At 39.1% G+C, this 16,415-nt stretch overlaps 1 protein-coding gene across 1 annotated transcript in view; it reads left to right on the top strand.

The window, feature by feature from the left end:
- The window catches only part of kcnk3a (potassium channel, subfamily K, member 3a), a 40,035-nt gene extending 33,301 nt beyond the window's left edge, over positions 1–6,734 (top strand). Inside the window, exon 2 of the mRNA XM_032543307.1 lies at positions 4,885–6,734. Coding sequence (XP_032399198.1) covers positions 4,885–5,804 — 920 coding nt within the window. The 3' untranslated portion in view covers positions 5,805–6,734. The remainder of the gene's footprint in view (positions 1–4,884) is intronic.
- The last annotated feature ends 9,681 nt before the right edge of the window (positions 6,735–16,415 follow it).

Here is a 16,415-nt window from a genome sequence, read left to right as displayed (position 1 = left end):
TTTTGAAGAATTTAAATGAGCCTGTTGCTAGAGGCTTGAAACGATTGGCTGTAAATTATGATTATGGAATGAGAGGCAGCAGCGAGGTGAGAATGAGAGTTTAGATTGTGGTGCACCTGTGTTTTGTTGACATTTACAAGCCTCGGCTGCTTGTTAGTTTTGCCTAATATGTCTTCTAAAAGCTCTTATTGCCCTTTCAATGTTTGTTACAATTTCCATATTTTCTTTCACGTGAATATTATAGAAATGAGGTTATAAGAAAATCAGCCCCAGGTTGCAGTAAAGTCTTTGATTCTCCTTTTTATATGTTGCAACAATCCTTAAAAAATTGTGAAACTGAGCTAATTTTAGAGGGAATTACTGTTTCCTTAGGAAAAACCTGATAGCCTGTAATTTCCCAGATGTTTCCTCTGTGTTTCTCCCTGTCGATCCATGAAATGTGTGCCAATAGTAGCAGCCAAACCTGCTTAGTATTTATGCCTCAGCTTCAGACGATTTAAGAGTGTGGGGTTCTTTAGATGTCAATCGCACCTCGTTTTTTTCATCGTTTAGAGCTTTGAGGCTGCACTTTTTCCTCTCCCAGTGGCTATGACTGTAATCCATGTAAACAGAGCACGTGGCTGCTGGCTTTCTGCTGCGTACCAGGACAACCCGCGGAGACATCCTGTCTCATGATAACTTTGTCACTGCTGTAGGGGAGCGGGTGAGCACAGAGGAGGGTGATCTTGTCATGCGGGCCTCTCCACTCTCTCACACACGGCGAGACTGCTGGCCTTGTCGCCTCCTGCTCCTGCGTCTGCTTTTGACGAGCACCGCTGTCACTCCGGTCGTCTCTGTGTCTCAATACACACTGCTCGCTGCTGTTGACAGCTCCTAACAGGCCTGCAGCTCAGCCTCTGTGTTCACCTGGACACACTGTCCTGCTCTTCGATGAATGGTCAATGAGTGGATACACATTATTTACTCATAGCCGCTGACATAGAGTAACTTTTTGATTAAGAAACAACACATTTTTTTCTCTTTTAAAATGTATCTTTAGTTAATAAAACTGACTTGTGTTCCATTTTAAGGTAGCTGGGGTTAACCATTGTTTGTAACCAATGTCTCGCATTGCCAGACCTTCCTACACAGCGCTGAGAAGAAGGGTCTGGCTAGTCCACACAGCATTTTGTGATGGGAGAAAAACATGCTCTGGTTAATTGGCATTTCTTTAGACCAAACACAATCCTAATAGCGCTATGCGGGGGTCCGAGCCACTGTGCTGCTGCAAAATAGCCTCAGGAAGGAACTTGTTTTGGTGGAACATGTGTACGTTCACTAGTTGTTTTAGTTTTGCAACAGAAAACTCAGATTGGACAGATAATCTAGCTAACTGTCTGGAGTTACCCTGCAGAGATCTGGGGAGCAGGTAACCATAGTCCTCATGAATGCATGAATGCCAACACAAAATAAGCGGAAGGTAACAGATATCTGGCAGATAAGAGGGACTATAAGTGGAATGTCGTGGACATAGACTAACAAATGTTAGACTGATAATGCTGTGTGACTGATATTACTGTTTTTCTATTTAATTCTATAAAACTTCTGTACTGCTATGTTTTACCATGTAATATAAATTTAAAATTACAGTTAACACAATGGGCATAAACGCACTGTTTGTTTGAGATGTCGTAGCAACACTGCTAGTTCATGCTTCTCTATATAGGTATAGAAAGAAGTATGCACTGAGAAAAGCCACTCATCGTCTAAAATATTTAATGACGTTAAAAAAACGTGTTTTCGCTGTTCCTCCTTGTTTAAATGCTTATCGAAGTAAATTATGAATATATTAAGAGAAACAGGGAGATGTAATCATTATGTTGTACGTCTAGCTACCACTTATGTTTGCTACTAGCCGATAGCCGGCAGTTTGGGTACAGCAACGTTAATAACGTCAAAGATCCTTAATATTAAAGGCAGTGCATTTCAAGCATTGCCAATGGTGTGAAACATACACACTCCCTGTCTCCTAAAGAATGTGTAGTGAACGTCATTTGGATGAATGAAAAGTCATATTTGAATAATTTATTACTATGTTCTTTTGCTAACGTTAGATATTTACACAGCTAAAAGACATATCACAGAGATTAGTTTGTTAGGGCGTTCATGAACGTTAGCTGACGTTAGCTTCTCTGTGTTGCCAGATCTCGCGAGAGTTTGGTCCTGAGACAGAAACAGGTCTCAAACAAAGTTCATTTTCTCCTGATGTGTCCATCTGAAAAATGCACTTTTAATGTCAGAATGTTCTGGAGATATGTGGTTTGTGAGAAATTGGTCAAATATCTACTTTGGTGTATACGCGGCGAAAAGATTCGTAATAATTTATAATCTGTGTTTGCATTCACTTTCAATGAAATCAATACACTCGGCCCTGCTGCTAGTCTCCTAAAGAGGCATAGCAGTGGCGGAGCCCATGTCTCAGTTCTAAACCGTCTCTGATAACGTTATATCCTGTTCCTGGGGGCTCCAATGGAATGTTTTTTTGACCCAGAAATAATTCAAATTCTTGCTATGATCCAACAATACAGCGTTGGCCAAATCCGCAGGGAGCCATTGGCAAAGAGCCTATAATCCATCTGTTTTACTCCGCGCCAAGGCAAAACCATGTACTTTTTACACATTTTAAGTTTGTTTCTGATCACATGTTTTGATAAGTTTCCTGATGGGAGAGGCAAAAGACAGAAAAAAATGAAAACCTTGAAAATGTGTTTTTATATTACACAGTATTTCCATTGGATTCAGCCACAGGTATTTTCTGAACTACATACTTGTGCAAGGTTGAAGTAAAGGAAATTTGTATAATTATAATATAATATTTTCTGATGCAGAGCTTGAAGGGAGTGCCTTGGAAGTACTAATGCAAATTTTCTTCATAGAGTTCTGATTTTAATATATATTCATGATGGATCAAGGGAATACATTAATGTCCACAGACCAGAGCTGAAGTGTGGGGATGCAGACTGTCCATGACTTATGCATTTCTGTAGCAGTATATGCTGGAGAAGTCGTCAACTATATTAAACGCCAAAAGAACTGGATTTACGTTGTTGTATTGCTATATGTTGTAAGAGTTTAACATATTGTAAAGGACAGCAGTACTTCACATAAATGGGTACTCTGCAGTTGCAGCAGGGGGACGTGGAAAGATAATAATTAGAAAAATAGTAATTACGATAGATAGCTAAAACTATTGAATAAACCATTGAAATTGCTAAAACTAATGTAAGAAAAAGTGTTAGCTAAAGTAATGGCTAAATGGTTAGTAAAAGTAATACAAATTATTCAAATGATCAGGTTCTGCCTCCCCATAAAGGTACTAATACCCGACCAATCTGACCTAACTTTGGAGAGTTCAGTTGTATGAGAATACAGTTGCATTATTTTAACATGCTTGTGTAAAATATATTTTAGTTTAAAATCTGTTTAAATGAACAAATCAGGAACACATCATCTTTAAGGTCATCAATTGGCCAGAGAACAAGAGGTGAAATAGACTGCAATAGGTCAATACCTATTCAGAGTAAAGTACTGGTCAGTCATCTCTGTGTCATCACAAAATTGGAGAAATGTCTTTGAAGGGATGAGATTAGAAAAAAGCAAAATGTCTCTTCGCTCGGTGAGCGGGTCAGATTTTTCCTTCCATGAGGAGATATATCAAATGTAATGGCTCTCATTTTGGCGGCCCAACTGGGAAAGCTTTAAACAGATTTGGCACCAGACAGACAGATGGCTCAACCGCACGGATCAGTGTGACAATAAAACCAGAGCCAAAAGAATTAAATCAACCCCAAGAGTAATTACATTCAAACTGTTGGTCAACCTTTTCTATTTGCTGATCCCATTGTTATCAGAGCCATCATCTCTCAGTTCCAACAGGTCCACATGTGTGGAATATATCTTAGCGGGTAATGATGTTGCATGCAAGGGCGCCATATCCTGTGGGACAAAAGGAGTGAGAGGATGACGTTATGAGACAAAAAGGTTGGCAATTAACCTGAAATGGAGGTAAACCTGAAAAGGGATCTTAAATCCATCCTGAAATTCGCCGGCTCCACAGTGTGAGTGCACACAGAATTACTGCCGTATCTTAAATTTGGCTGATGGTGAGCATTTGCTAGAATTCTCCAACTGGCCATTCTAGTCACTGACCATACGACGATATGTCTATATAGTAAATGGTTTATTAGCTATTCTCTGTTTCATGGCAAATAAATTACTGAAAAGCTCCTTCTTTAAACTTTGACATGACATGTTCTGTGCAATGAAGTTGCTTAATTAACTCTGAGCTTTGTGGGCCCATTTGTATTCTTGTGTTTCCAGAAGACTCAGTAAAGCACACACAAACCAAACTGCTAACTTATTTTATTTTGCTGTGGGGCTCTGATAATCCAAAGATTCAAAAACCTGCATGACAAAGAGGGATTTTACAAAATTAAAGGACTTATTATTTACAATGCACCCTGAGCTGTCCTGTTTATTTGATCTGGAAAATGTAAGGACTAATTAGGTGCAAATCTACTCATTAGCTGAAGTTACTCTGCAGAGACCAATTGTCAATGAATTATTCAGGCTCTCTCTCCCATACACATCAATACATGTCCCTTCCCGCTACACTGCTGTGCATTCTCATTTTCAATTGCATTCTGCTGCTGTGAAATAAAGAGTCTTTAAATTTATTTTAAAAAAGTGCTGATCAAAGAATACAAATCATTTATATCGGTCTACTCTGGGTTTGACTATCTTTCCCAGCCTCCAACCTTCTTATCTCAGACCTCTGTCCTCTGCACTGTAGATTTAATTAGTTCTGCCCTAGTAACTCTGCTCCTTTCTCCTTCTTTCCATCAGGATATGGCCATGCAGCCCCCAGCACAGATGGAGGGAAGGTGTTCTGCATGCTTTATGCCCTCCTGGGCATCCCGCTCACCTTGGTCATGTTCCAGAGCGTGGGTGAGCGGATCAACACATTCGTCAGGTACCTGCTCCACCGCCTGAAGAAGTGCCTTGGCATGAGGCGCACTGAGGTCTCCATGGTCAACATGGTGATCATCGGCTTCATATCCTGCATGAGCACACTGTGCTTGGGAGCGCTGGCCTTCTCACACTTTGAGGGATGGAGCTTCTTTCATGCTTACTACTACTGCTTTATCACGCTCACCACCATCGGCTTCGGGGACTATGTAGCGCTGCAGAATGAGCACGCTTTGCAGAACAAGCCGGAGTATGTGGTCTTTAGCTTCATCTACATCCTGACAGGCCTGGCTGTGATTGGAGCCTTCCTCAACTTGGCAGTGCTAAGGTTCATGACCATGAACGCCGAGGACGAGAAGAGAGATGCCGAGCAGAGGGCTCTCCTCTCTCATAATGGTCAGGCGGGTGGACACATTCACTGTTCAGTAGACCAGGCCTCCACCTCCTCCACACCGTCTGTGTGCGGCGGAGGAAGCGCAGTCGAAGGTGGTGGGGGCGGGTCGGGGAGCCGGGGTCTACGTAATGTTTACGCCGAAGTGCTACACTTCCAATCCATGTGCTCTTGCCTTTGGTACAAGAGTAGAGAGAAGCTGCAATACTCCATACCCATGATCATCCCACGTGACCTCTCCACTTCGGACACCTACATGGAGCATGGAGAGGCTTTTTCCAACACCCTGCACTCAAACGGCTGCGTGTGCAGCATGCAACGCCACTCGGGCATCAGCTCAGTTTCCACTGGTCTTCACAGCATTAACACCTACAGGAGACTCAAGAAACGCAGAAGCTCCATCTAAACCTGGAGTACTTCATGCTTTAAAGTCAAGTCCCACAAGAGTGCCCTTCTACTGTGGTACTAGATTATCTGAGGACATCAGGGGAGCACGACTCCAGCCCTAAAGAGACGCACTACTCTTGATGTGTGCTTCTTTCTGGCAAGAGCCTGCTGCTGTCTCCAGACTCATGTATTTAACTTCCATTAGCTCAGCACAAACCATGTTACATTACATTACAGCACAAACCATGTTACATTACATTACATTACATGTCATTTAGTTGACGCTTTTATCCAAAGCGACTTACAATTGCTCTGGAACAACTAGGGGTTAAGTGTCTTGCTCAGGGACACATTGGTTGATGTATTGCAGTGGGAATCAAACCCAGGTCTCCCACACCAAAGGCACCACTGCACCATCACCACCCTATGTAGGACTAACATAGTAACTGATGTCACTGAGAGAGAATGCTAATGGTTGTTTGGGAAGCATTCAGTACACAAACTCTGAGACTGTTGCAGTTAGAAGACAAGGGGAAAACACACGTGTGCAGCTCTCTCTGCACTTCTGAATTCCAATATTAAATGTCATAATATTGAATTCTGTATTTTTTTTGTTCATAAGACAAAATTTTAATGTTCTAATACATATAAAGGGACAAAGTACACTGTGAGACATGTTTTTAAGAGGGATTGTACATAATGCCCCCACTATGAAGAAATATTTTATTGAATAATCCACGTTTTCCAAAAAGACTCTTAATCTTTGGTTGAAAGAATTATACTCAATGCAGTGAAATTGAAAGGTGTACAGTATATATTTGGACACTTAACTTGTAGGTGTTGAGGGTTGAGGGAAAGCTTATTTTTACAGTGAAAGATTTAAAAAAATAAATATATTCTCAGTGTCTTCTCATGTGTGTCTGTAACTAAAGTGCAGGTTCAAGCCAAATTTTCTGGTCTGTTTCATCTTTTTTTCCTCCCGTGAGAAAACTCACATTGACGGCATTTAATAAATGATTGGTGAAGAATGATCGAGCAGGTTTGGCTTAAATGTCTTGCTGAAGGACACTTGTAGCTGTTGTGGAGGTCAAACCTGTGACAGTGTCTCTAACCACTAGGCCTCCCTGCCCAACCTTTCAGACCTCCTCACTATGAATTCCTTTTTCATAGTTTCCTCCTGTGCATCAAACAATGTGATGTGCTTGTTGCTCAGCATATGTTTTCTTATAGAACAACTATGTTTTGATAGTTTAACTTGGAGCATGTGAGCTCACTTTGTGCATAGTAGAGTCAAATCTTATTCACCACTGCACCTTCATGGCATTAAGGTACTATTTTGTTTTTTATTTAATGGCATCACATGTTATGTAAGTGATTTGCCCTAATTAAGTGTTTCTTGTGTTATCAGTCTGAGATGTTTGACTCAATACTCTGTTATTAATGATATATGTAATAGCAGTACACCTCACTAATAAATGACCTCAGAGTTTGCACCTCATTCACTTAGGGGGTCTTTGCTCCAGCCCTACCTAAACACACTTGATTCAGCTAACTAAGGTCTTTATGCAGTGTTCATTTTTGTTCTCATTTTAGTCCTTTTCTTACACAGTCATTGTTTTATTTTTATTTTTTGTAGTTTTACGTTACAGTGTCTCATTCTTTTAGTCGTATCACAATACTTCCAATCATATTTTCATCCTTTTTTTTCCGACTGGAACCTTCTTAAAAATATACTTTATACAACTATGAGAAGCCACCAAAATTGAATGATTGACGTGCACATACGTATATACTGGTGCAAACACTTGCACAGACATTATACATGACATTATACATGCTCAAACACGCACATAAATACAGCACATACTCACACTCATATAGCCTAATACTCATTCCCTTGTTGTGCATGCATGAATCCATGAGAGAATGCATGTATGAGCAAGTCAAAAATTCTATTTTGGCCTAGGCGGCTTCTTATATATGAACATTGTCCGACATCTCTTATGCATTGTAAGATGTACTGCAGTTGGCTCTGTGTGTGGCTTCACATTTACAGTATGTTTTTTTCTTCAATCATAATAAAATATGATTTAATTAAAAACCATTCATTAATTTATTTATTTGAGTGTCAACTGGTCTAACTATGATGTTATTACTGTTGAAATATACATACATTTTCAGTTATATGAAATTTATTTAGTGTTGATTAGTGTAATTCTTCATTAAGGCATACTGTACTATTGGTATATGAAACATTCCCTTTGTTGAGAAATTTCTACTGTAAGTGTTTGAATGAGCCAAGATTGTCTAAAAAACTTTGTTAAAAATAAGACACCAAAATAATTCAGCAGACATTTTGCACTCATTTTAATACTAGATAATTATATGTGTTGAAATAATTTCTTATTCTGTCTTCTGTCAGTTAAAAATAACTTAAAGAGATATTTTGCAGATTAATCCATCTCAGTGTCATAGCGGTGTGGGCAGTTTGTTCAGATGAACGGTGTGTGGCTTCCCTCTGTGGCACCAGACTGCATGACACAAAACTGGATTTAAATCAGCAAAATATATCTTTAATTTTTGATTGCACAATAGCTGTTAATCTTGTTTCAACTTTCTCCAGTATTTTTCTTAAAACAAAAACTAATGGCATCTAAATAATTCGGTGTTATCGGGATGCTATCTTCACAAAGAATTCTACACAAAATGGCCATAATGGTGTCAATTAGTGTATTTACAGTGTGTGCTCTCATATCCTGTTTTTTTGAGTCATGTAAACATCCAACGTATCCTCATACAACAGTTCTGGTATCTTACAAAGTAGGTCAAAGCTTAAAGTATGTCCATCAAGACGAGCGATCAGTGGGCAATCACCTGCAATGCAGAACCTGTTTAGTAATAAAACGGCTTGATGAGGTTAAGGAAAAGATAAAAAATATGTTTGTTACGTAACTTATCTGTGTGGTTTATGGAGGTTTTATAAGTTAGGTAACAAAAAGAAAAATAAAGGTTGACTTTTGCTTTCACAAAGGACACGAACAGCGGTCTCCTCTGTGAAACATACATGTACAAACAGTGAATGAGAACATTATGTCCTAATTTCAGAAATTTAAATAAGACCTTATCCTGGTTTTGAGAAACCTTCATATTCTACCTTGTAGTACTCCGAAAGAAACCAGGATACTGTGGCATGTAAACACTGTCTTCAGGTCTCTGACCAGAATACTTGTGATGTGAAAAATATCAGACACACCTGCAAACAGTTGACCATGAACCTGTGTGCAGGGTACATATGTTTACATGTACACATGGATCACAAATTAGCATGTTAAAACATTGAGAGTGCAGTTCTCTAGAAAAGGATGTTCCATATTATACAAAGTAAACAGTACTTTAGACGTGTCTAGTTCTCCTCTAGCTTTAGCAATGAAGAGACTCATTCCCTTCTGTGTACACATGCATACACAGTCTTGAACGTCACAGCTAGAAGTCAGTCAAGGTTAGACCATTGCTGTACTGTACCTGATACTGAATGCAGCCAACACTGTAAGCGTTCCAGTGGTTCAGTAATGGCATACAATGTTACAGACAGCTGATTGCACTGTATGTATGTCATTCTATATACATTCAACATGTAATGCTGTACAGATTGCAGATAAAATGAGCACATGTACCACCAAGGAATTCATATTGGATAAATAGAGATGCTTTCAGCAACCACAAGTGCATACCAATGTTCATTTGTCTGTAAGTATGAGCTCTGTGAAATTCAAAACAGGAGAAAACAATGATTCACAAAGAAATCCATCTTGTTAAATGAAGGTAAACACACACCTACCATGTAGACTGGCCTGTTCGGACACTATTGCAGCAAATCTCCGGTGACTGTGTCACCACTGCTTTCATCATGACTAACTTTTCAGCGTGGCCTTTATTACATAACCAAAGCTAGGGCAACATGACTAAGTTTGCTCACCCCTGTATTTTTTTTATAACTGTCACATTTGCACCTGTATACTGTAGCTGCAAACCATAAAATCTTCCGCTCCACTACAAAGGAGAAATGATTAGCTGAGATCTTGATGTCCTTCATCCGTCGCCCTGCGAGGCCTGACATACAGACACAGTGTTCCTCTACAGCTCATACCTTTACATCACCTGATTTCTTTCAGACTTATTTACACAACAATCACAAACACATGATAACAATACAAAGGTTTGAAATTTCTAGAGTGCTTGATTAGTTTTGTTCATGTCTTGCAGAACAAAAGTCCTTGTGTATTCTCGTCAGCAATATCATACATCAGAGTTTCAAATGCCATTATCATGCAGATGAACAACAATTGTATATATCCCAGTTTCATCAGACAACCCCAATAAAATATTGTTACATGTTCTGTTCTGCATATTTTCTGACTCAAAATGGGAACATATGACCAAAGAACACACTCTTACTGCATGCTCCGAACCTGAATCTGAGACCTGATAATCTGCACATCTGTAATCCAGATGTAAACAAATACTGTAATTAATGCCCCACTAGTGCTGTAAATCATTTTATTTTTTAATTGTTTTATGAGGCATCATAAGCAGGTCTGTTTCCCCAAGTATAACCCTATCATAGTTTTTAAGCCACCAAATAATCATAATAATCATCATACATTTCTAGTAGAGAAACTGGCAGATTATTTTTTTAGCCTAAAAACAGGCAACTTTACCAACATTAACTCAAAACATTATAATAATATAATGTAAGATAATATAATTGAATCTAATTCTTCTTTACCAAATTCTCTGAAACAGCACTGAGAACATCCTGTCCTCTGTAGTTGCAGCCCTGTGTGGTTTTGTCATTTCATTTAATCTCTGATGCATATAGTATTTTGGTGATGTACTGTCTATCCAAGTGTTACAATGCCATCCAAACGTATTCTGAGTCTTGTTTAAAAAGCCACTGATGAGCTCTTCTTAGAGCTGTGTAATCTCGGCAAACTACAGACAAAGCATGGATCTATGAGTTTAAGACACAAATGACATCTGACATGCTGCGGTTCTTCATGCTTGGACGGTCAAGCATTACAAAATGAACTGAAGAAAAATTCAATCTGAAGTGATGCTTATTTTTAACAATTTTGCTGCATTTGTAACTTGTATAAACACTGGAAAAGGTTAATGACAAATGAATAATAAATAATAAAAATTGTAAGACATATGTAGCCTAAAACTTGGCTTTTCATTATTTAGGATGAAATGAAAGATTCTTTAGAGGTGACACATGAGGGGAAAAATAATATGCAAGGCCACATGTAGACTAAATGTTCTCCTGTGTAATTACAGTGCAGCCTGGGTTGTGTAGTTCCAGTTTATCAAGCACTCTCTGCTACAGCATGGCTGCTAATCGCAAATACAAAACCATTTCTATCACCAAGAAACCACATAGAAAGGGTCATCTTTACTTTGTTTAAGTGGTTTTAACAGAACAAGAAGGTTAAAATGGTGGCTGGGAGGAGAAGACACACCCCACTCTGAATAACCAGGGGCCATTTTGTTTCAATTCTCATTTTTATGCATTTTTTTCTACCAAATTTGCAAAAACATGACCACCTCATCCTTTCATTCAAGCTTTTTCTCACACGCTTTTGTCTGTTAAGATTGGCAACTTGTAGAATACGCAGTTATTATTCCGCAGAATAATCTCTGGGTGAGTCCTTTTCAGAGGGAGCAGAGCATATTCACAGGAAGAAATGAAAGTGGAGAGGATTACGATGTTTGTTTAGCGGCTGATGGGTTTCTTATCTTTCCAGAGCGTCCACCTCTGAATGTCCAGGATTCAGATCCTCTCACACCTCATTCCCATTGCATTGCATTAAGCCAAGTCATTTTTTTAACAGGAAACTGAAATTACTGCCAGGGCCTTGATTTCACGAGTGGAGAATACCATGAATGGCCTGCTCCACTCTCTGTTGTAAATCACATGAAGAGGAAATGTCTTTTTATGAGCCAAAAAGCATCTCTTCTGAAGAAAGCAAGATGGTGTGTTTTACTAACTAGCATGTCAAAATTGTCCTGTCATTATTTGCTTTCTTGAGATTGACAACAAAGTAACACTTAAATGTCACAATAATCGTTGCCAGTCATGAAAGAAAAACCCAAGAAGATGTAAGCCATCAAACAGACACGTCACACATCAATCCCACTCTGTAAAATGGGAATTTCTCTTTCTATGTGTCCTTCTGGCTTCTGGAAGGAAAGTGTTATACTTAAATAAAAAAGTGATTCTCTTTATTGTACTTTTTCTTCTTACAAGTCTTCTCTGTCTCACTTAAACATTGCAACATTTATAAGTCGTTGCATCAACCACTTCAAAAGTAGAAGTATGTAACACACTTTTAAATCAGTCAATGCTTGTAGAGCTTTGTCTCATTGAAATGGAGCTCAGCGTAAATTCTTTCAGGAAGACTTTAAATGACTTCAATCACTGCTCTCCATTAATAAAACAAGTCAGCTGTTTAGAGGCGTTTACTTTTCAGTTAAACCAATCAGAACTGGCCATGAATTTCACAAGCCAATCACAGCATTACATCCCTGCTTTAAATCTGTTTCTCTCCCTGCTGCTGTCTGCTGTTATCGTGCAACCCTCCTCCTCCCCTTCCACCTCCAGTCCCCGTCATTGCAACTCCCTGGGTCTTCCTCCGCTAGAACGCTCTGTTGACTCCTTCGGTCTGGTCTTCGGGCTCCTTCACCGCCATGTGCCACCAGGCAAGGCAAGGCAAGGCAGCTTTACTTGTATAGCACATTTCAGCAACAGGGCAATTCAAAGTGCTTTACACAAAATCAGTTAAACAGATAAAACACAAGTACAAACAGTTAAAAATCATAAAAACCAATAAAACACATGAATAGACAGTTTAAAACCAAATAGAAACATTAGGACACATAAAACACAAGAATAAAAGTTACAGTGCAGCATAAGAAATTTAAAGAAATGAGCCTTAATTTAAAGAAAGGCAGCATCAAAAAGAAAGCTCTTCAGCCTTGATTTAAAAGAACTGAGAGTAGCAGCGGATCTACAGGTTTCTGGGAGTTTATTCCAGATATGAGGAGCATAGAAACTGAAAGCTGCTTCACCCTGTTTAGTTCTGACTCTGGGGACAGAAAGTAGACCTGTCCCAGATGACCTGAGAGGTCTGGGGGGGTCATAGTGTAGTAGCAGATCAGAAATGTATTTTGGACCTAAACCGTTAAGGGATTTATAAACTAGCAAAAGTACTTTGAAATCAATTCCAACACCAGTTTCTAGTCTCCATCGGGGGGGTATGTCCTGTTTCCCTACCCCTTTAGAAATGTATTTTACAATGATGGAGTCCAATTGTCTAATGTTCTACTTGCCAAAAGACTCTGCACATTTCATTATGCATATGTACAATAAAACTTGTCTTTATGCTAACGAGTTGCTGGCTGTAGCTTCATGTTTATCGTACAAACGTGAGAATAGTATCGATTTTATCATCTGACTCTAGGCAAGAAAGCAAATACACATACGTTTGGGCTCTTTGTTGTTTATCTGTCTGTCTTTGAATTTCAGTTTGATCGTTCAGATGGCCAAAACATGATTTCTAAGAATAAAATCAAACAATTGAGTAATTATGTGCCCAAAATAAAGCAGTTAATGGACCCACATGCCATCAACCACCTCCATTACAACTGAAATCCATGTTTATCAATATAGGATGTTAAAAGGGATGGTGTTGTGTTTTTTTAGGACAAAATGAGGCAAAATCTGCACACCTATTTTCAGTGGGGATAATTTCTTTCCTAGTTCGTGACATTTAGACATCAAGACTAAGATTAATGCTTCTTTCATTTTCTCTCAGCAACACCTGGAGCTTTTCTCTCTCTGTCAGCGGATGAAATGTTTGTCATAATGGCAGGTACAGTTCCTTCTTGCCTATAACTCTGATCTTTGTGCCATTTTTGTGGTATTTGTGAAAAGTGAGAGCCACCACAGGAGGACTTGCAGATGCTTTACTCAAATAGGCACTTTAGAGATGATAGATAGGATTTAATTGCACACAAAAACCGTTTCCATAGAAGTCAGAACACATTGACCTTGTTCCATCCATTTTACACCTGACTCCGCTGTACACTCTGGTTTGAAGCGGCTGGCTTTCAAGTTTCAAATTGGCTGTAATGTGATTACTTTAACTGATGTTAAGAGAAAATGGCATCCAGCAACAGGGATGGTGGAGGGTCTCATCTTATGTGAAGGTCTGACATTAGTGGTGTTACATAACTGTGACCTCCGGCACTGCAGCCGCCGACTCCTTCCCCCCCCCCCCCCCCCCCCCCACCTCCCATCTCCTCTGTAATCATTCTGCTCGCATGGCTTCAGACATGAACCCAGCTTTGTGGCCAAACAAGCTGTTGGCAGTTGGCGAGATGTTCTTCTGATCAGTTGATGCCGTCAGCTGAGAGGAGAACAAGTGGGAACACTAGCAACAGCAGAATCCGACCGGGAGCCGCGTTACTGATTTCACCACGATCACTGACGTGCTGCAGAGAAAGTGTAAAGCTGGGAGAACTATGATCTCCTGTCTACAACAACATAAAGCACTTGCTGTTATACCGAATTTTAATTTGTAAGAGTTGATGTTTTGTACAGAAAATGATGGAGGATTCATTTCCCCAGGGCTGTTCCTGGTACATATATTTTTTAAGTTCTTTGTTTTAAATCATACGCGTCACATTCACTGAGCCAGAAGATGGACACTTGGACATGAGGAGTTCTGGATTTAAAAATGGAACCTCAAACGGATGACCAATGCACTGGTCTTCATTTTATTTAGTCCATATTGAAACTACATTTTATATAACTAGAAAGATCCCATTGAGATACAATATCTCTTCTACCAAAAAGTACTGGTCAAGATTGGCAGCAAACTAAAAGGTTTCATATACAAGTAAAACAACATCTGCTGCACCCTTATGTTGTCAGCAGATCATTAAGGTCCTCAGACCAGGGTCTGACTGTTCCCCGTACGAAGCTGAAAACTGAAGATGACAGAGCTTTTTGAAATGGTGGTTTCTAGACTGTGGAAAGTTTATCCTCATGTTTTAAGAGTGGCGGTCTCTGTTGATATTTTTAAAAAGCATCTAAAGATGCATCTCTTTGGTCAGCTGTTTCGTTCAGCCATAATAGCTGTATTTTTTGCCTTTGTGATATAGTTTGATCTACTGTGATTTATTGTGATTTAAATTGACAATCTTTTTTTTACTGTATTTATTTATTTGGCCTGTGAAGCACTTTGTGACTCTGTCTGTGATAAGTGGTAAATAGATAATCTTTACTTTCTTACTTACTCACTCACTTACAAAAGGGAACAGATTCCATTACAGAAACATAGTGAATTAATATGGTGAATAAAAGGTGTTAGGACATAAAGTCAAATGGGACAGTACAACTATACAGGGTTGATTTTCTCACCTGACCTTTTTACTCTACATAATCAAAATATGCATGCCCTCATTGGTGTGACACCCCACAGGTGGGCGGAGCAGGCATCAAACAGGAAGTTGACCATGCAATGCTGTTCTCATAATACATCCATGTGCAATGCAGGTACAGTAAGGTCATACAATTGTCATATAGTTAATATATTGCACAAACCTTTGACGGAAACAGGAACATGATGTACTACTGCAACAAAATCAGTAAACAATTTGTCAATATCATGTTTCTATTTTTGGAATTTTGTTGTTTTTATTATGAGTGGATGCTACAGTGCTAAAAGGCTTTGCTGATGAAAAAATGATCAACCTTGCAAAAGAGAACCATTGTGAATGCTCTAGATAAGTGATTCCCAAACTCTTCATGTGTGCGGACCCCTCCTTAACCACTAACATATTCATGGAAGACTTTAGCTGGTTTTTGCTAGCTGGACCAGCAACCCTATACACTTTCCAAACCAAACATAACACTAAGTTTAGCCTTGACCTCTTAACCCATCCTTAACTGACTGATCTACTGCAGATTAGAATGGCACCAGGGAGACCGGAAGAGAGTTGCAGGAAGACAGCAAAAGGGAGAGCACAGGGAAAAAACAGCTGTATGACTTGTGGATTGCTTTTTAAACCTTTAGTGTTAATGTTTAACAGAAATGAACATGAGTCTTAATTCATGATGATGAACAGGAGAAGGAAAATGTGCATGAGACATTATATCAAATTATGAATTAAATTGTGCAATAAATATAACACTAAAAATCCTAAATCAATGATAAGCGGTGCTTTCCCATTCACCCAAATGTTACAAAAAGATAAGATATTGGGTCGGTTTATAAAAAAGGGTCTGCATGTCTCCTTGGAATAGGACATAACCTTTTTTCCTCCTCAAATTGTTGGGCAACATCTTCAGTATTATAGAAATATGTTATGTGTCATGCATTTGTTTTAATTGATGGCAAGAAAGCATACACAAGGTTGAAATTTAAAAAAAAAGTCCCAATCACCCTTAATTCACCTACCAAAACATAACAACAGATGCAAAACATGTAGAAATCAGCGGTTTATGGAATCGTAGCGAATAATGGCAACTGTTGAAAGCAATAACATTGTTCTATAAAAACTGACT

Source organism: Etheostoma spectabile, chromosome 18 (genome assembly GCF_008692095.1).
Source record: "Etheostoma spectabile isolate EspeVRDwgs_2016 chromosome 18, UIUC_Espe_1.0, whole genome shotgun sequence".
In the NCBI taxonomy this organism is placed as follows: domain Eukaryota; kingdom Metazoa; phylum Chordata; class Actinopteri; order Perciformes; family Percidae; genus Etheostoma; species Etheostoma spectabile.
This window is presented reverse-complemented; position numbering and strand designations above follow the sequence as displayed.